We start from the raw sequence: 21631 nt of genomic DNA, 5'->3' as shown, positions 1-21631 counted from the left end.
AAAGTCCACCGTCCAAGAGAACCCTGCGTGATTTATAGGACATCAACTCCTTCCAGACAAGCCAATGCACCGAGGTATACGACATGCTGGTGAAGTAGCTTGAGGAAAGATAAATGTACATCCACTCAGGTCTGAGAAAACAGAATAAAGCTACTCATTGAAGGAATTGAAGAAACGCATTTGGTTCTCAGACAGCAGCGTAACACCTCCCTAAGCTGTCCCATGCCGGGAGCCCTCCTGTTTGCCACAACTTGAAGGCAACCCACAAAACAAACACACAAATCTGAGAGCTGAAATAACAGCAATGGTTCACGGAGACTACTTGCACTGGGATCAGTCAAACAATGCTCCCCACCCCAAACATAAAACCTTGAGACCTTTGAGTTTTGACAGTCAAAACCTGGAAGCAGAGACCTGACCGGGAACCCCAGGCAAGGGGCTCCAGGCGCTGTAAATCCACGTACCTGGTTTGAGGCCGTTAAACCTTTCTGCTGTACAGAAGCTACAGAGCTTGTTTAGGACAATTTTAAGCATGCCTCCCCTGCCCAAGTTCTGATACTAATATTACAAGCTTCATTTAATTAGTTTTAAATTAAAGAAAAGAATTCATAGGATTAAAGAAAAGAATTCATAACAACTAATTCATCAGTGCCCTAACGTATGAACATTTGGGGATGAAAATATTTTGCCTGGTAGACAGCCAGATTTGCTTGTAGTACCTAAAGCACTCGTAAACAAGAAAAATTACTATGAAGAAATTAGATTTAAAATCCATGCAGAATTTTAAGTTGGCTTTTCCTTGAACAGCCTTTGAGGATACACTGCAATGTAAGTCTTAATACCAGCTTTTAAAAAAAATGCAAATACCACTTGTTACGTCAGTAAAAGTACTCCAAGTGTACAATCATTAAAGCTGTACTAATTATAGAACTGCATTTTCAAGTTGGTGTTATTCAGCCTTTCCCCCAGAATTATACTCGAAGGCACCAGTATATGAACTATTGGCCTGTACAATTTCAGTTCTTAAAAGAGCTGTTAAGCTCCAAGTAGTGTCTGACATTTGTTTCTTCTCTGCACTCTTTTTTGAAGACCATCAAGCAGCTTTCCCTGTCCCAAGCTTTATAAACAAATTAAAAAACAACCCCCAAACAAAACATCCAGTCCAAGTCCTGTAGGAACCTTGCTTGCAGAGCCTCAGCTTGGACTGAACTTTCATGGCCAAGTTACAAACCCCTGAAAATAGGGGGGGAAGGGAACCCAAACTGACAGAATCCTAACTATAGGAGCACTGTTTGTGCCACTATAATAAGAACTGAGGTAACAGCAGTGAGTTGTTTCTAGTTTGCTATGTTACACAGACTTTCAAATGAGTATTACCTCAACAATTAAAAAAAAAAAAAACAACTTTTTTTTTTTAAAAAAAAAAAAAAAAAAAAACAGCAAAGCAGCCCCCCTGCCCCAACAGAAGAAAAATTAAGACAGGCTAGTGAGATAGGCATTATTAAAAGATCTTTACAGCTGACTTCTGCTTTTTAAATTAACGTAAAGGAATCAGTTTCTGGTTGTACTATCATTTAATGTAGAAATGAAGCATCACAAAAAAGACCTGTTGTGCTTTTTGGCATTTTCCACTGACCCCTGCAAACTGTACAATAAGCTGTGTTCTCCAGAAACATAAAATTGAACTGGATTGTAATACAAAACTATTAACTGGTATAAACAAGTTACTGCCTCAATTATTAGAGTAAGCCCATTCAAAAATAAAAATAAAAAATGGCTGCAGCAAATAGTTAAGCATTTCTAGTTTTTGTGTGTGGCATTGACATTAATATCTGTATACGCTTACTAAGTAAAGACATGCCATCGCAACTGCTAAAGAACGTTCACTTCCTAGTTTTGTATCTATTACATGAATATAATTTTGCAATGATCATACATCTAAATGAAATAATTCTACTGTAAAAGTGAATGCAGGGGCAGAAATATTAAATTAAAGCCACTGGTCCAAAAACTGTTTCTAGCAGGCTGGTCCACTTTTGATTTTCCTGGTCCTGTTATGAAAGTTAGCACTCTTGGTTGGTACCAAAGAAAACTAAGATTGCTGGTCTACTGGATCTTCTATCGCTTACAGATGAACACTGGTCCAGTTCAGGATATTAAAAACATACGGTGGTTATTTGCTCATCAACTTATCGTGGTTCACAAAGAGTACATTGCTCTCTCCCAAGTGGTTCTTTGCCACTTCTCTTCATAAGGTGGCAGCCAAGGCATTCTCCCTTTTCTTAATGTTTGTGATTAACTTTGCTACAATGCATACAGTAGAAAGACCTCTCTTGTATAATTTCTTATAGCATAGCATTTATTCTTTCTGTATATCAGAAGAAAGCTCTTGATGAAACCTTCCATTCATAACAAGAATGCAACTCTTTTGAACTCAAACAGTTTTATTTAATGTTCTCTTGCAGACTTTCTGTAAAGTAGGTTCTTTCGAAAGAAGAGAGAAAGTAGGGGTTTTCTGGAATACCCAGTTAAAAATGTGAGCCGAACTAAACATGCCATACACATGCTGATAGGAATTTAACACACATTCATCCGTATGGGCACTCTTCAGTAGACTGGACCAGTGTTTCAATGCAAATTCCAGCCCCCAGAGAACTACATGGTTTAGATTTCACAGTATGACTTTTCCCCTGTAATCTGGGGAAAAAACCTTAACTGGTTAATTGACCAAGTTCTTAGCTACTCTGTCCATCAATGTTCTGAGACATCAGAAAAGACTGGACCACTTCTTCAGTGGATTGAGGGCTGGTGCTTACGTCCTCCAGAGCATCTGTAACAGAGAACTGCCGATCTCGCAACCGGTTCCAATTGGCCAAAATATTGTGGTACTCAAAAACTTTCTCGTAATTGCCAATGGAATTGTACAGTTTAATGAGACCTCTGTAATCGTATTCAAGTCCACTGTATCCTTCACCAAAAAGCTTCTTTCCTGAAGAAACCCAGAAGATAACAAAATTAAAAGGTAATTCACCCATACATTGTACCTTACTTCTCATGTCATTTTTACCAGCAACATGAACCTTTTTGTTACAACATGCAAGCTTCCTGGATAATGCTTGACATTGATATCAAACTTCTCCTTTAAACAGAACTGTAATTTGTCCTCAAGGACTCTACTACCACATAATTAATCAACTCATAGCTTTACATGCATAGAATCCAGCAGCCTCATACAGAAGGCAATCATTTTGTGTCACAATTTCAGTCCAAATTCAATTAAAAAATGTTTTTCAGTCTTTTACCTTAAAATATTTATTTTTTTTAGTAACCCACTCTACACGTTAACAATACGAAATAAGATTGCCTGTTTCAAAGTTGAGCTAGAGCAAGGCCCAAAGATACACTTATTATCACAGCAAGTGATAATGGGGAAAAAAATAATTAATAAGCAAGGAAGGCTGACAGGCACAGCGGCTTTCCATTTCTTTCAGAATTTAACCATATTCTGCATTTACATTACAGCCACAACTCCAAAATGTAGTCTGAAGACTAACACCAAAGCTTTTAATTAGTCATGTTTCTAGATGTTTTCAAGAGTGAGTTCTGATGCAAACCTGGGAGTAATAAAATTCTGGAATTCAGTCCCCAGCAGAACATTTAAGAAAAAGTATTAGACTTTGTGTTTTAAAGGTTTTAGTAATAAAACCTTTATTACTTTTAGTAATAAGCTTTTCTGTGGTATTAAAAGCGCTATGTAGACAAATATTGCAAGAATCACCTACCAATTGCTATGGATCTCAAATAAAGCTTTTCAGCATGTTCGTATTGATTCATATCATAGTTATAGAGAGAAGCTAGATGTCCTACTGACAGGGCAACTTCATAATCTTCTTGACCCAGAAGCTGCTCCTTAATCTGAATTGCCTTGATGTGCATTTCCTCTGCTTCCTGTGAGGAACAAATTCATATAAGGTCAGACTACTCACCATACTGAAATAAATAAATAAAAATAAAAAGGGGAGACAAAGAAACATAAGTATTTAGTGGCTAAATAGACGGTACTATTTCATAAAAGGCATAAAAAAACTAGGAAAAGCAAAATAAAAACCAAAATACTGTTTTAGATGATCGAATAGTACTGCTTCTGTCTTCAAAATTGACATCACGCTGTCTCTAAAGGCATCTTATTGTTACACAAAGCAAAGTGAGATATTAAAGTGCAAGTTCTCCAGCCATAAAAATATCAACTGAGATTATGAATTATGGACACAGAATAAAATTGTTTACAGTGACAGAATTATAGGGGTCTTGTAGATCGTAAGACATTTACATTAGTATAATCTTACCTTAAACTTTCTCATGGACTGATACAGTCTTCCAAGGTTGCCATAGTGTTTTGCTGTCTGTACATTAAACTCCCCAAAAGCTTTTTTAGCTAACTGAAGCGAGGACAGATGTAAGTCATGAGCTTCTTGAAGTAACCTCTGCTCAGTTTCCTTGTTATGACAGTCTATTGCAATCTCTTCCAGGATAAGTGCTGAGTATAGCAGGGGAAAAAAAAAAATAAAAAAAAAGCAATGTTACTGTGTTCAAAACACATATATGCTAACTGTAGGTAGCAGAAAGTCATCTACCCAAGAGACCTCTCGGGAGACATCTAAATCAGCCTTGCTGATTATTACAAACTGCTTTCAAATGGTAATCCAGAGTTACCAACCTGTTTTTTTTAAAAATAATTTATACTTTTACTATTTTTATTCAATGAGTCTTCCACTAAGTTTTAAAGAAGTTATTTGTATTTTATAAGTGTGTTGACAAAGAGCACCGAGGACTGCTGAGAGTCTTCCAGAGTGACCTCCATTTGGGAAAAAGCTCAAGTTACAATGCCTCTGTTGGGGAACAGGATAAACATATCTGAATGACTGATCTCCACTGACATAGTATTAAACTGTTCCAAGTAACGCAATTAAGTGTACTACCTTTAACTCTCTTTGAAGATGCCAAGAGAAGATGGTCTTCTGGGAGAATGTGAGTTATAATGCCAATAGCACGTTCAGCATGGAATCTGAAAAAGTTTAAATAGATGCAGCCAGATTTTTATTTAAATTAGCAGCTAACTGGTAAAGTATTTGAAACATTAATAAAACAAACAGATACATTTAAGTTCTGATCTGAAAACCTGTACCATTTAAAAGCGTTTTTCCCCCATTTACAGTACTAGATTTATTGCCATTACCTCAAATCGATGTACTCACAGTGCATTGTCAAATTTTCCAGAGCTGTACTGGTGAACATAAGAAGAGTAAGCCAAGTCTTCATGAGCTGTAGCTACATGTATGTTTTTACCTCCAAATACTGACTGCCGAATATCAAGAGCTGTCTGAAAGAGTTAGAAGAACACCGTTTCATCAGTCAATACAGGGGAGGAAAAAAAAAAAAAAAAAGGAAAACAACTTATGAATTTCTGTCACTGTAAAAAAGGAAAAAAATGTCGGATGGTTCTGAAATTCTGTAGGCCTATACCTACACACTTGATGCAGTAAATATATAAAATCTATTCAGGATTCAGGGCAAAACAAAAGCAAAAACTGATGGTTGCTTTCATTGTTTTTTTGAGAAAGTTTGCCAGTAATTAAATCAACTTTTGTCTCTTTCCCTGAATTAACTGCATGCGAGTTTTTCAGTAATAGAAACCAAAGACAGACAATTAGTTTTGCTGCATACCTGATAGATCGCAACAGACTGGCATATATTATCTACATTGAGCAAGTAAAATCCATAGTCTAGTAGCGTATCAGAATATTTGGGGTGCTTGGCTCCAAAATGCTCCCTGTAGAAACATACTTATATTACAAACTGAGATGCAAGTTAAGCATAAATTTTGAAAGGTATTTTTTGGAATGCTACTTACCGAGCAAGGTATACTGCATGTTTTATCAGCTGTTCAGCCTTCTTAAATTCACGTTTTACAACACAAGCCTAAACACACAGAAATGAAGCACATGAAGAGGTGTACCCTCAGAATCCATCTCCTCCAGATATTGGCCCAAATGCTCACTATTACTTCTGATTTCAAAATATTGTCATTGTTACTAAAGTGATTTTCAATTTATTTAAGAAAAAATTACAGATAACATTAATAAACATTTTATTCTGGCATAAATGACTAAATAGAGTGCTAGTACTGCACCTAGTCCACAAAGACGGAAACAGACCACCTTTTCATGGAATGCTCTCAGGTTAACTCTGTCATGAGGTTCCTTTGAACAGCTGTAAGTCAGTTTCAGGGAGAAGGAAAAAAAAAATCCACAGGGCTGAGACTGAGATAGACCAATTAGACAAATAACAAACCATAATGCTCACGATACAGACCAGGTTACCTGACTATTCTGGAGGCACTACCCATCCTCACCCATTCTTGGTAGTAACTCACTCAAAAGAGCAATGTGGAAGATTTTAAATTCACCTTTGAAGCTTGTCGCAAAACATCCACCACTACTTTTACAGGCAGGCCAACTGTGATCTCCTTCATAGCTTCTATACACCATTTATAAGCCTGTTGAACAAAGTTACCAACATATTTAATCTGGAATTTCATTACTTGGCTCTGAAAAACACACTGATCGTTTACATTACAAATTTTTTAAAAAATGCTGCTTAGTTGCTTATGTTTGATAAAGCTTTTTCAGCTAAATCTGAGAAGGCCAACTTAAAGATTCCTCTTAAGCTTAAGGGACAAAAAAGTATTCAATAGCCTTTACATAATCCTTACAATTCCTACTGTAAACAACAGCTTCCTAGTCAGTGTATTTAGAAGCTAAAAGAAAATTGCAGTTTATGCAGCAGTTACACTGAAGTTGCAGTTTTTCTAAACTAGCTGCAATGATGTGCTGCTATCTGTGCTTTCCGAATCATTTTTACCTATTAAAATAAGCTTTTTGTAATGTGCCATTTCCTGATAACAAAAATATACTCGGAAATTATATGTGATAGATTATTAATGATGGTTAAAGTACCATTAAGAGCTTGTAGACTAACTAAGAACACACAGAAGTCAGCTGGTAAATCAAGTACTCCTCTGGCACTGCCACACAAGAACCAAAACCGATCAGGAACTTAGGTGAGAAATACAATATGAATAGGGAGGCAGCCATGGAAAGTCCTAGCAGATTTCATAATCAGTTTCCTGAAGTAAAACAAAAACAAACTAATCCCACTCACCTCATCATAGTGGCTCTTGGCAAAAAGCAGTGCACACAGCTCCCCATAGAGTGCTGCTTTGTTTGCTTGCTGACCATGTTTTGCAAGTTTGTCCATGTAAGACTGAGCTAGTTTGAACGTTTCTTCTCCCAAGTGATATTTACAGTTACCATTTCGAACATGCAGCAACCTTAGGAAGAGGTAAAGAGATCTTCTAAACACTGTCTGAATAAACCATTTCATTATACAGTATTATCACCGATCTATAATTTGGCATTATACTTACAACAGAACTGGGCTATCACTGTTTGAATTCAGTAATACAAAAGAACTGTTTACAGAACACTGTTTCAGTACTCCATGCTTTGCATCTTGCACAGCAAGAATCTTTACCGTTGGAAACGTCAAATGATTTTTTCCATGTTGATGACATGTATATCCAGTGCTCAAACCACTTCGCTGTGGCTTTATATTTTATTTTTCATAAAATCCATTCTGTACTGCAAAGGGGCTAAATTCAGGAAACACGAGCTAATGCATAGTGCAATATTTTATACCTTTTATGATACATTACGCTAGATCTTCCAATAAACTGTAACAGAGGAAGGCAAGATCAATTATGTTTTAGACCAATGTTTCTCTTCTTTAAACTTGTTTCCTGTAAGCGTTTACTCTGAGTAAAGATTTCTAAGTTACTGTAGCTATGCCTCCTGCAGCAGGAAGGTAATACATTTAAATTTGCCCTATAAATTCAGCCTACCCATAATACTCTTCCTATACTTTCTGATTGAAATGTATCATGAAATCAAACACTAACAAGAAAAGAAATAAAACTGACATTTTCACAAGCAGGGACCGGCAGGCAAGCACAGAGCAGATGTATATTAGCCATGCAGAGAGATGATCAAAAGAAAATACCTTCAGAAAAACCCTGAAACACGCTAAGCAAACAAACACCAGCAACATCAGCTTTCCAAGGGGAAACATTGTGACAAAGACCCAGAGGAAAAAAAAAAAAAAAAAAAAAATCCTTAAATAAGTTCTGAGAACTAAGCATGATGCAGAAATGAATTGTGTTCTTGGTCACAGGCAGCAGAAAACTATCTAGATGCAATAAAGGCAGGAATTTTAAAGAAACTGGAGAGAAAAACCAAAGCAATTGTAGTTTTCAGAAATAAACTATTCCTATTACTGAGCTGCTGAGGAGCTGCCATCTAACATCAAAACCACGAAGCCCACATCCCATGTAATGACGTATGTGAGTGGGGATAGCACTGCAGTTGGCATATGCACATGGGAAAGACAATATCCAGTACCTTGGTGCTTCAGCTGCAGTGTCTGAAAACAGCCAACCAGAAACCAAGCTAAACCTAACCCAATCCTTTAGATAAACTGAAAGGGTTGTGTGGGTTTTTGGTTTTTGCTTTTCTTTTTTTTAAAAAATATCATCTAGTTTTGAATAACAACCATTCCATTATTAATCCAAAGGAATTTTGAAGATAAAGATAAGACATAGAATAAACGCTTTATAACCAATAAGCTAAAAATCTCCCATCTTCTTTAACCTCTGCAATGCTGGCCTTTAGAGTAAAATCATTCTCTAATAGCGTTAATAAACAGCAACCACAGGGTTACACAACATGTTGGTAAGGCTAAAAACACCAAAAAAGAATTAGCAAAATGTGAAACAATGACCTGGGAGAACCACGTATTTGTATTACATATTTGTGCCTTACTGATGAAGATAGAAAAATGAAAGAAATCAAGCCAATAGGAGCACTATACCTGAAAGGAAGTAGTATAAAAGTTTGTATAAGAGATCCCAAATCACATTCTTGAGTTTTCTCATATAATTTACTAGTGCTAGTACTACAAAGAAACACCAAATCACGTCTAGATAACAAAGGTTTACGTTTTTAAATTGCATTCTATTAATAATACAGTGCATTAATTAAACCCTTGGAGACTGGACTTTCTAGGTTTTAGAATAAGAAGAGCCACTTCTTAGAGCATTGTATTTCCAAGTGCTGGACTTAAACTAGTTATTCAAGTGGTTCAAACAAGTTATTCTACACTGGGGATTAGACGGTAACAACAAGAAGTTTATCTTACTGCCTTGTGACTTTGAAACTGAGTACAATTACCGCTCTCTCCCACAAAAGGGTTTTTAGAATTTACATACTTAGCACTTCTGAAATTGTTTCAAATTCTTTTTATTTGATACATTTCCAACTTAACTGTGCTGTTATTTAATTCCTTGGGAGATGCCAGTACATAAAGCAGTATCTCTCCATTCACACTGTTGCCCAGAGCGACTTAATGTTATATGCAGGCCATCAGCTTCCATTACAACAACAATGGCTGTCTCTGCCCAAACAGAATTAACTTCTCCAGTTCAGAAGAAATCATTCTAATGATGGATGTTTTTTCTAGCACAAAATGAAAATATTTTATTCACAACTGTGTGGGCTGTATATTGTTCTCCAACAGTGAAAAAAAATACATAAAATAAGCAGCTACTGGCAAACCTATTTACTTCTCATTTACCCAACTACAAACGAGGTGCAGTTTTGTTTTGGAGCAGTTTTCCAAAACAATATTTTTGTCTATATTCAGATAAACAGGATACCTTGTTGTTCATTACAGCAGCTAAAAAAAAATATCAATCTCAAATTTAACTATGCTTACTAGCACACAGGTATTCAAGCCCATAGCTGTAACACACAGAAGAGGTCAGTCACAGCATTACTACTTGCTGTAGATTGTATTAGCATCGCACATCTAGGAACATGAATGTAACAGCAGGGGTTCTTATTTGAATGGACCCCACTACAGGTCTTATGAAACCAGCCAGGTACAAAAACTAAATGCCTCCTAAAAACAAATTATTTTCCAAATGCTTAAGTTGTGGCTGAAGGCACCGACAAGAACTAGACACCTGCATTTTCCTAACTACATAATGAAATACCTCAAGAACACATTGGATCTATTATCAGGAAAGGTATGTTTTCTTTTTATTTCTGCTCAACTCTATTTTTATCATTCATATTTGGTAAATTCTTCTTGTACTAAATGTAATTTCATCAAACACTGATGCAAAACACATGCAGGAAAGTTGAGCTCACCTTACACAGCATTCTACTGCACGAAACCAATGAAGTATTTCATCATGAAGGGTGCACAGCTGAAGGCAGGAAAGAAATACCTTCTCAGCATCACTATACCAGCCTGCATCTGATAGGAATCCCCCTGGAGAAAAAAAAAATAAAAAATTAAGCATCATGCCTGCAAATTTTAAGTCTCAAACATTCAAAAAGCAGACAGCAGCCTGAAATTCTCAGACATTTAAATCCAATATATTTAAGACACCATGTAGCTTTCTAAAAGCTTATACTCCAAACATATACACATTATTTAAAAAAAGTTTCAGACATTAAAAAGAAAAAATAGCATTAGCTTGACTGAAGCTTGAATGAAAAGAGTATCATACTTAACAGCCTATCATCAGTTACCTAAAACAAAACCAATCTGGATAGCTTTTTCTTTTACAGCAGAATCCGATTCTGCTATGTAGGAGCACCGTCTACTGAAAGAATAGGCCAGTACAGAAGCAACTTTTACTCCATGGTCCATCAAAGCCTGAAAACAGTGATGAAGCAGATGTCTGAAACAAAAGAAAACAGAATTTAGTTATACATAAAGTTTTTAAAACACGGCAGTCAGTTGGCTTGAGTGCCATGAATTCAAAAGAGTAGTGAATCAAAGAAATAACTCCGACCTTCTCTCAAACCAAAACCAGATGAATACAAAATAATTGTCAGTCTCAAGGCTAATGGATTACAGTTGTTGGATTAGCCAACAAATAGAATGAGTGTACACACAGTTCTTTACAAGGACACCCTCCAGTGTAAGCGATATACAAACTACCCACACATTGTTAGAACTGGAAAACAACATTTTCAGCTAAATCTCAGAGGGGGGGAAGCCTCAAAGTCCACCCTTGCCCCACATCTCCCACAGAAATTGCAGATATATGAGCAGTGACGAACCCATTAACATCACACATGCAACAAGGCAAGGAAGATATGTCTGAAGACACAAAGCTTATTTTGGTCTGATCTAAAAAAGTCAAGTTCTGATCATAACAATACAGAGGGGTAATATTTAAAGTTGGGAAAACTTTTTAAACTGAGGTGATCCTATCAGTTTGATAACCCTTCCCCTAGGATTAGCTGCAACCTAAAGAACAGATACTTTGACTGGCCTGTACGTCTTACTCGTCTGATTAAGAACAGTCACAACAATGGAGATAAACATGCGTATAATTTCCACACACAGCATACACTGCATTTGGTAACAGAACTGAACACCCGCAGGTCTAAAAACTTGTAAGGCATGGTATCGGTGAAACCAATCACAAGACTTAGGCTAGCACAAACTGCATAGTAGAAAAAGAAAACCATCTGAGTACCAAGCATCACGGATGACTTGGTGTATTTGCACGGAAGTTACAACTGTTTTATTTTATGACAGAGAAAGAGACACCGTACCTTAAAAGCCCTTCTGCAAATCTGAAGAGGTATTCCTATGGTTATCACATGGGCTATTACACCCAAGAAAATTAGAGACCTTTTCCAGATTCAAAACCCCGATCAAGGGCTAAGAGCTGAAAAGAGAACTAACAAAATATTGAGATGCTTACCTTTTATCTAAAGCTCGTAGCACCTTCGCAAAAACTTCTAGTTCACAAAATTCACTACCCAGCTGGCATAATCGGCCCTGTTGATAAAGCTGAAAGAAAGACACAAATACATTTAAAAATTTAAGACCGTGCACTCTCCTGGGAAATTCAACACAAGAGTTACTTATGATGAAACCTAGACTTCAAAGTATTGAAATAGAGCAGAGCAAATATTAAAAAGTAACAGTTCCGATCTCCACACAGGAGCAAAACTTTAGTGTTAAAAGCTGAACAAACACAAGCTATTAGAGCTCTGTATGTGGTTTCAAGTTGTTTTTGTACGCTTTTTTCTTCCTTTCTCCAAATGTCCACTATATTCAACTGCATCATCATCAAAACACCGCAACACCTCAGCTAGAAAACAAAGCCAAAAAACTCTCCAAGTTATCAAGAATTACAATGAATAGCTTCTTTGATACCAGATGCTTTGAAAACATTTTAAAAATTACACAGACTCTAGCAACCAGCATTATTTTAGAGTATTTTAAAGTGGAAATCCAAAGCCAAAGCATAAATCATATATTCAAATAATCTATTATGATCCTAGAAAAACTTGAATAGGCCCCTAGAACAAAGGATGCAGCAATAAAATTATATATACAAACAACAACAACCAACACAAGATCTGCAATAGATGACTCACTGATACCCAGAGCTAAACACAGGCATGAGCCCTGACCCCATTAATACCTGAGCTTACGTGAGTAATTCCTGTTTGAGTAAATGGAAATATTCATGCAAATCTGGGAATTTATTAAAAGCAATGGCTAATTTTATGCCCAAACTGATTTTTACCTGCAGATAAGCAAATATATCAGTTGGCTTGCTCACAAAAAACAAACCATGGAGACAGTTCTTTATGCAACGCATAGTTAAGCTGCAGAACTTTCTGCCACATTATGCTATAAATACTAAGAATTTACGTAGGTATGAAAGTGTCTGTACAAATATACAGCAGAAAAATCCACCGCGGGCTATTAAATCCTGATATCGAAGTCCCTGAACCACAAATGACTGAAAGCTGGGTAAGTAATCAAAGAAAGCACCACTATACACTTGCCATACTCATATATCCATCCCCAGCTTCTGTTAGAAGCACAGCACTGGATTACACAGGACCGCTGCAGTACAACCATTTGTTATTTGTTTTAGGTGTTCTAGGACACCCCCTGGGCCTTAATATTAATTATTTTTTTTCAAGGCAGTAGCTCCTTGGGGAAAAGGACACCTCTCTAGATGCTGCATCTTTCAACAAAGGCCATTTGAGGTCCCTGTTTCATGTGTGCGCTACGTGAGGCAGGACCAGGACACTACAGTTTACGATCTGACACCAGATTACGTAGTAATGTTTCACGCCATCAGGAGCATGCAGATAAAGCACTACTATGTTGTGCTCTTAACAGTTATTAAAACCCCACTTTTCAATCTACATGCTAAGGCATTTGAACACACACTGCCCAAGGCTGACACACGCGTGTCGGCAGCAAGACTCCGTGTGCTGTGTGAGCAGCACCCTCATTCTGTAAGCAAAAGCTGAGAGAACACACTAGAGATGTTCAAGTACAAGCACAAATTTAATGAAAACTTTAACATTCCCCTCTGAGTTTTAATAATTTCTTAAAAAACCTTTATAAGCATCTAATATCTGCTTGCCTTTTTAACCACAAAGACAGGAAGCAGATGAATTCGCATTCAAACAAAACATGCAAGAACATCTCCCCAAGCCAGAAACTTCGTTTTAGTTAACTCTCCTTACAAAAGCACATGACATTGATTTTACAGCACAGTAAGTTTGTTATTTTAACAACAGAACCTACAAAAAACCTTCAAAAATACTTTGACCTAATAATGTCAATTGCCAGAAATGAATGTTTTCCTTTTAGTCATCCATTTCACTGGAAAAAAAAGGAAGTCCTTTAAAAAACAGAATAAGTCTGCGTGCAAAGTTACTCCTCAGATAAAACAGTGCCATGTCCCTGTACTTCAAAGAAACCAGTTTCTTCTGAAGCTATATTCTCTCTGGTAGCAAAAGGCCTTCCAGACCTGTATATTAGAAAACTACTGTTACGGTAAGCAGTCTCATTTTCTCCACACAACCCTGTAAAGTTAACTATTATATATAAAATCTAAAACATATTTTTCACAATCGAAACAGATTGTATCCTGTCTCGTATTCCAGTTCTGAAGGTAGACATCTTATCAACAATTAATGAGATCATTTGCAGAAGAAACTAACACTTAACCCGAAGTTATTTTACCAAGACTTGGTCAGAAGGACTAGCATACATTCAATATTTAGGTTTTCAACCAAGTACATCATCATTTCCCCTTATCACTTTGCAGTGCTAACTAAAAATCCCAGTGATTACTCTAACACTGCTTTAGCAAATGTTAACTCTAATATGACCTTTTAAAATTAATATATTTATGAAGTTCCATAAACATTTGTTGTAATCTGCCCACTGTTACTTGGGATTCTTAAATTCCCAATGAAAAAATGCCCTGGTTGTGTGGGGAACCCTGAACCGCATCCTCATTTTTGATACATCTATTATTTCAGGCCCAAAGGTCCAAGCATGCGATCTGCGCGTTGCTATTCCCAACTCTGAGATGAGCACTCCGAGTGCTCAAGGCACCATTCTTGGATGTGAAAAACAACCAATGTTTTTTCCTGGTATAACCAGAAATACAGTATCCTTGGAATATTTACCACACTATTCACCCCTTGCCTCGACACGCTGGCAAACATTTGAGGAACCAACTCAGCTTGAAGTCTCTTTAAACTGTTAGAGCTGTTAAAGCAGTATTTTCAAACAAAATTTGACATGGAAATAGTGAGTATATAGCAAACTGTGAAGCAATTCCAGTAGATTCAGTAACGCTCATTTGCTCATTGAGAAGCAGTTGCAAGTACTGAAGAAATGATTCTCTTGTTAAAGCTCCAGAGAGACAGAATTCCTGACCACAAGCCTTGCTACATAACATGAAAAACAAAACAAAATAGTGATTCAAGAAAAACATGCCCTGACAAGAACAGCAGAGATTTGGACTTCTGAAAAACTTCATTTCTTAAGAAGGAAGACTTTTTTTTCTTTAGACACAAACTTAACCTATTTGGAGCTTAACAAGAAATTTCTTTTTTTTAAAACCTACAGAAAATTGAGTAAGAGCCTACAGTATGACTTCCAACTTTAACGGCTCAAATTGACACATTGATTCTGGCACTGGAGACATGAACCAAAGTTTAAGTTTGATGTGTTGCCTTGTTATTTACACATGTGCAGAGTCAAACTCTTCTGCACAGCTATGAGAAAACCACCCTGATCTTCCTTCAGAAGCTAAGGCTTACTTTTAACCCATAGCACATTCTCTAAAGCATTCAAAAGCTGCATACAGCGGTGGCCCCGGTCAAACATATTGGTAACATTAACTCGTAACTTATCTGTTATCATACCATCGTGCCCATTTAATTCTGTTAAAGTCCTTGTCAGAGTTCTCTCTCAATAGATTAAGCTGAGCTCTAACTGCTTCCTAGCAAACCCCTAAAAATAAAGACAAAGATGTTAAACTACCAGTAAAAGCAAAGCCATAACATCACAGAGAAAGTGATACAATATTAGTATCACCAACATTCTTGGCTGTTTCACTGGGTACAAGAGAAAACAATTGATCTAAACCTAAAAATACATTTAACTTTTTAAAATTAATCACGTTTTAAAAGCAGATGGAGATCAATTCTAACCAGTTGTAAAAGGACCCTCCAGAAGAACTGTAGCGCATGCAATTTGTAAAATATGCTCCTATTGCTCCAGTTTGGAAGAGGTCTGAAAAATAAATATGGACATTTTGGTAAGAATTAAAGATGCAGAGAATTGCAAGGAGCTCCCCAGCAAGTTTAGCACTGTTCAATAACGTACTGTCAAATACCATGCCAAACGTAGGAAGGATTGTATACCTAAACAACAAAATCAGTATTTAGAAAACAAGTTTGCCTGTAACCCCCACCCCACCTTTCTCCCCTACTTAACACAGAAGGAAAAATGATTTTTAGTAATCATTAGTGCACTGAATCAATCTGTTGACAAATGACTCATTAAAGGCTAAGGGGACAGGTGGCAGACAGGCTTAGAAAATAATCAGTTAAAAATGTAGGTACATGAACTCTTAAATCAATTTCAAAACCATTTTCAAAGCTTCTGGACATGGCTAGTTCAATGTGATACTGTTCAGGGCATAAAAAGGCAAACTTTATGGATTTGAAAACATACTTCCAATTAGAATCTGATCGCTATGAACCTCAAGCAAAATAACTAACAAAAATCCCTTATTGAATAAGCCTAATTTAACAGATAATTTTTGAGCTTATAGCCTTACACACAAGAGCACACTTCACTTCTTCCAACTCGCTCTTCTTCCTGTATCACATCAGCAATTTTTTGAGATTTCACATCTACACAGAACTCGTACACTTTGTGTGAAGTACAGATCTTAGAGTCACACATTCATGTGACTCTCCACAGCAGGGAAACCCTATTTTTTCTATCCAGTTTGCTTTGATTTGAAGTTAAATCAGTACGAATGAAATGAAGTAGAAACAGCAATTATTGTTTCAGCAGCAGCTGAACACCTTTGTTCTGTTCATGTGACCTCATTACCAGAATTATGCTGAGTTCTAGTTTATAAGATTTAATAAGGATACTAAAAAAAATATGGAAGCCAGAATACACATTAGGATCAGAAAACATGCCACACAGGTTCGAAAAGAAAAAAATAAAGAGCAAAGTAAACAATAAGAATTAGAAAAATGGTAAGGAAAGGCAAGGAGTTTCAAACCAACAACGACGTAACAAGGTAGGATGGTTCAGTACCACTAAAATTTAGATTACAGATAAGGGACATATTAAAATAAAGCGCAATAATCACTGGAAAAAAAAAATCTCTTTGAGTGGGAGGGCTTAATTTAAAGAGGGGGTGATAGACATGATTTAATCCAAACAGTGTTCGGGGAAGTCCTACTGCATGTGCCAGCCTGGAAGTCTAACCAGGTGATCAGGACACCTGTATGCATGCACACATACGGAAACCATGTTTGGTTCCGACATACATATTTATTTCTGACCCCTAGAAGGACAGCAGCATTAATTTAATTAAGCCTGGTGAAGTCACACTGGTCAGTCACAGCCAGAAGCCCTACAAAATGTGACCCACTTGTTCCGGATTTCTGGCCTGCCTCATGAGATATGTTGCTTGCTTATGACCTTGTTTGTACTCCTCTGGTCACAAAGATGTTCAAACTAAAGAAGTACAGCTACACTTCATTTCATAGGTAGCTTACCCTTTCCTCCCTCATCACATAACGAGGAATATGAAGGGACGAACCAGATTTACTCTGACCTTATGGAAAATATGCTTATAATCATTCTTCATCAGTAAAAGCAGTCTCTACTGCAATGCAGAGAACGGACGCTCTATTGTGTGTTGCAAAGTGTCAGCAAATTCCTGTTTATTCATTTCGTTTCATTCAAAGAATAACTAGATGTGATACAAGAGCTTTTATTAGCCATACTTGCTCTTGTTCGGATTACCAGAATACAGGGAAGAGACAATACTCTGGCTACACGTTGTCCAGAAGTTGGAACTACTGGGATGTAAATTCAAAATCCGTATTTTGACCCACATCAAGGTGGGAGCACTCTGGAAGTTTTATTGACCACTTGAAATACAGAAAAAGCATGATTATAGCCTTCTGGATTTTGCCTAAATATTTTTATACAAAACAAGTTAGCATAGTGCAATTTCTAAAGGTTACGGGTCCGCACTGACTGAGACAATTTGTCATCTCCAATTGTTCCTGTGGTTAATGATATCATCAGAAAACATTCAAAGAACATTGGACCCAAATGATTTTCAAGAAAAATCAATGCAAAAAAAAAAAATAGCAGCACAATCCAGAATAGACATTTCAAAAGGAAATTAGACACTGGATAAAACTCCTTGTTATCCTATGAAAGTCCAAGATTAGCTTGCTAGCATGTAACTGCAAGTGTCTACAAAAGAGAACACTAAGACTAGTGAAGTCATATGCCTTCAAATATACCAGGAGAATCAAAAAAATAATAATTACAAGTAACAGAATATAAAGCTGAGGCATGGGGGAAAAACACTAACTTCTGCATACGGCATTAAGTGAACAGTCTTTGGACTACATAGTTCAATGTCTTATTCCTGTCAAAAACTCGGTTATTTGGAAGAACTCCCACCCTCAAAAGACCATCCTTTCCCTGACAAGCCACAAAAGAAAGTTTTTTTGAGGACTTTCTGTTTATTCCAATTGTCACTTACTTTTTAATAAAAAAAATATTGATATTTGCAAATGCTGCCCAGCTGCCAGGCATGATTCTCACATTTTAACTGAGATCCAGCATATTTCTTTCTTTGGTTTCTGAAAGTTGGACCTCACCTCCAGTTTAAAAAAAAAAAAAAAAAAGAACGAACTACTTCTACTAGGAAACAACACCACCAGGATATGCAAAGCCTGGCAAAGATCCTAAGGAAACAAAATACACTATGTTTGCACATTTTTTTCCAGATGCAGGTGTTACTTGTGACAATACTAGTTATTAAACTCTTCAAAATACAGATGTGATAAGACATTAATATTTTTCTTAGCACAAACACAGACATTAAAATTTCCAGGATATCCTGTAACCAATGTAACCAAGCTAGCAAACTGCGCAATCAAGACTGGCAAATGCTAATTTCAAATGTTCATACTGATGAACATGTTAAAAATAGCTCTATATGGCCACAGCCAATTAACATCCACAGTGCATATCAAAATAAAGCCTGACTGGTGCTGCTACCTTTTAGCTTTACAAAGCCACAAGTTGCGAATAACACCTAGATAACAAAGCATTTTTTGCAAGTTAGATGTGAGACTGAAAAAATACTTCCTATCAATAATCAGAGAAAGATTCTCCATCTTTTTCAAGGTCTAAATGCAGCTATTTTCACAAGTTCTACATTACCCACCAACTTTCCTCAGACGTATTTAAAAAATAAGTGCAATTCTATACAATACTAACAACAAATTGACGCCCTTTCAACAGAGTAGCCACCAACACAGAACAAAGACTGAGAAGACTTCTATTTCATCTTCTTTTAAAGACTATCAGTGATTTTGGAAATCCTGCTTTAAAGAACTCGTTGTCAGGATGCACTGAGCATACCTCCCCAGCCTATAACAGTGTTTAATATCAGTATCAATTTGTAAAGCCTGGTACCTGAAGGTACCTACCTGAAACAAAAAGGCAAAACAAGCACCATACGAAACAGGGAAGGGGACTGTTCAAAGGTGGGAAGGGAGTCCTCATTCTAACCTGGTTCACTGATGTCCTTTGTATTGCTGCAGCCATCAAGAACCAGTACTCAGCGTTGTGTAGGTGCGTAGAAAAATGCAAGCACTATTCCAGAAGATTTATCTGGGCTATGCTTTGAGATGCTCACAGAAGGCAGACATCTCTGCATATGGAGCACCATTTAGTCAGGGCTGCAGACTTGCTTTCAGCATCCCAGCCAAGATTTAGTCACATTTATGCATAAGCTAATTTAAATTCAACTATTAAAAAGGATAGATTCTCCTACATAGAAAAGGTAGGAAATACAAGGAGTGAAGACATGGAAGACCATCTTGCCATTGGTAGCACTGGCAAGACACTCAGCACACTGCGTAACCTGCTTTCAGTTATTCAGTATTTGGACATCTCATACGTATATATTTGTATGAGAAATAGGGGTGCACCTTATGCATTTCACAACAAACTGCTCTAAAACTCATACATAAAAGGAAAAAGAAACTCAAATTACCGCCGTAAGTCATATGAATGTGTGGTTAGTATAACAGAACCAGTATTTTTGAGGACAGGTACTTAGCATGTTTGTTACCATCTCCTGAACAAGACGACGTACCACTGGTACCCGATCAGAACAGACTGAAGTCTCTTCAGAAGTGACATATAGTGCTGGTTTATTTTTCATTATGAAATAACTTCAAATGAATATGAATTTATGCAACCACTGAAGAGTGCTAATAAAAGCATAGGAAGTCGTTGATCTATTTAGCTCACCTGTGAATGAGTTTTTTAACAATTTGGGAATAACACATACTTAGACATTTCCATCATTTGAAGGAGTTCTTTTTCTGTACTTTTAAAGCCCTAGAGAACCATCCCTTTTTCTATGAATGTCAAGACAGTGTCAAGGAAGGTTATTTGTCAATGGCCATACCTACGAACAGCTAAAAATAAACCTCAAAATGTTTTTCCCCATTATTAGTTGGGCACCTTTAGTGTTTATCTAATACTTGCTGTATCTCAACCCCATCATTTTCTGTGAGCATTTCATATGCAGATTCCCCACGCTTCTCAACACTTGCAGAAGGCAAGTACTACCTAATATACAGAAAAGGTGTATTTCAACTCCGTTGAAGCAGTTTCTCTGTCTAGTGAAGATTAGACATCCTTCTAAATACCGTTACTCCATACGTATGCGATGGGCCACTACTCCTGGTTCATACGGACTCATCTGAAAAGCTACTTCATTTACCACATCCTAGGTTTTTAGAAATTTACTGTCAGAGGAAAGAAAGGTTATCCGCCTCCATAGCTCTTACACACTGTTTCTCTCCTGACAAATGCTCTTTCCCAGCAGCTCCTGTAGATGGATGAAGCACCTATTTAGTGGACAATAGAAATTAATGGACCATCCTAGCACACCTTTTCCTCTAACTCTGGATATTTTAGAGAAGGCAGCTGAATGAGAAATAGCCACCGTATGAAAGAATGATTTCAGGCTAACAAGCTCTATCATTTAAAGAGTCTCAGTTCTGGCTCCCACCAGATCGTTAAAGGTACGAGAGCATGGCAAACTCAGCGCCTTCTACCTGATATCACTTTCTCCAAGGGAAGGAAAAATAAAGGGGGGAGGGGGGGGAACTGGACCAAAAACACCCCAACCCAAACCGCTCGGTCCCAACCTGCCCCAACCCCTTCTCCACGTCCCCCAGCCGGAGGGCCTCACCCCGCCGCCCCCCAGGGCAGGGCAGGGCCGGGCCTTTCCCGAGCCCTCCACAGGAACCCCCGCGACCTCCACAGGCCCGGCCCTGCACGAGCCTCCCCCCGGAGCCTCCCCCCCTCACAGGCCCTCAGCTCCGTCCACCCCCCCGTCCTTCGAGGGCCGAGCAGCACCGGGAGTCCGAGACCCCGCGCCCCTTCCCCTCAGAGCCCACAAGGGCGTGGGGCAGGGCCGGCTGCGCCCCCCTCCCCGTCCCCTTCCTCCTCTCCCCCCCCGGGGCCGCTTCTCCTTCCACCTCCTTCCATCTCCCCCCAAAGGCCCAGCCGGGCCCAAACCTCTCCCGGCGCTCCCCCAACCCCCGTACCTTGTAGTACACGTCGAACTGGATGTTCTCGGGCAGCGAGCGGATGTCCCGGCGCCGGGCCCGCCCGTAGCTGTCCACCACGGCCGAGATGGCCGTGTTGTACAGCGTCTCGGGCACCCACTCCAGCTCCACCGCCGCCATCTTGCGTGTGCGGAGCCGCCTTCCCCCAGCCCCAGCCCGGCCCCGCTCCGCCTCACGCCCCGCCGCTCCCGCAGCCCTGCGCGGCCGCCCGGCCCCGGGAGGGAGGGAAGGAA

General features: G+C 38.2%; 1 protein-coding gene and 1 long non-coding RNA gene across 2 annotated transcripts; both read right to left on the bottom strand.

The window, feature by feature from the left end:
- Positions 1-856: 856 nt before the first annotated feature.
- On the bottom strand, positions 857-21622 carry APPBP2 (amyloid beta precursor protein binding protein 2). The gene is made up of 13 exons (XM_035342903.1): positions 21378-21622; positions 11903-11991; positions 10713-10864; positions 10326-10449; positions 7222-7390; positions 6467-6556; positions 5912-5979; positions 5725-5830; positions 5256-5380; positions 4980-5065; positions 4347-4537; positions 3783-3948; positions 857-2989 (listed from the first exon to the last, which is right to left on the bottom strand). Exons 1-13 carry the CDS (start codon positions 21516-21518, stop codon positions 2736-2738), a joined length of 1761 nt encoding a protein of 586 aa, XP_035198794.1. The 5' UTR covers positions 21519-21622; the 3' UTR covers positions 857-2735.
- LOC118176157 lies at positions 15087-15848 on the bottom strand. The gene is made up of 2 exons (XR_004755285.1): positions 15684-15848; positions 15087-15483 (listed from the first exon to the last, which is right to left on the bottom strand). It is a non-coding gene; the product is annotated as an uncharacterized LOC118176157 (long non-coding RNA).
- Positions 21623-21631: the final 9 nt, after the last annotated feature.

The sequence above is a fragment of the Oxyura jamaicensis genome, chromosome 19, assembly GCF_011077185.1.
Source record: "Oxyura jamaicensis isolate SHBP4307 breed ruddy duck chromosome 19, BPBGC_Ojam_1.0, whole genome shotgun sequence".
Taxonomy (NCBI): Eukaryota; Metazoa; Chordata; class Aves; order Anseriformes; family Anatidae; genus Oxyura; species Oxyura jamaicensis.
The sequence above is the reverse complement of the archived record's forward strand: the minus strand, read 5'-3'. Positions and strand labels throughout refer to the sequence as shown.

Bases quoted from the DNA above. Each gene is read 5' to 3' on its own strand.
- APPBP2 (XM_035342903.1), bottom strand. From the start codon at position 21,518: ATGGCGGCGGTGGAGCTGGAGTGGGTGCCCGAGACGCTGTACAACACG. The intron at 10,865-11,902 runs GTAAGCATCTCA...CTTTTGTTTCAG, and splicing joins CTACGAGCTTTAGATAAAAG to ACATCTGCTTCATCACTGTT. The intron at 7,391-10,325 runs GTGAGCTCAACT...CCTCTTCCTAAG, and splicing joins GCAGTAGAATGCTGTGTAAG to GTTGCTGCATGTTCGAAATG.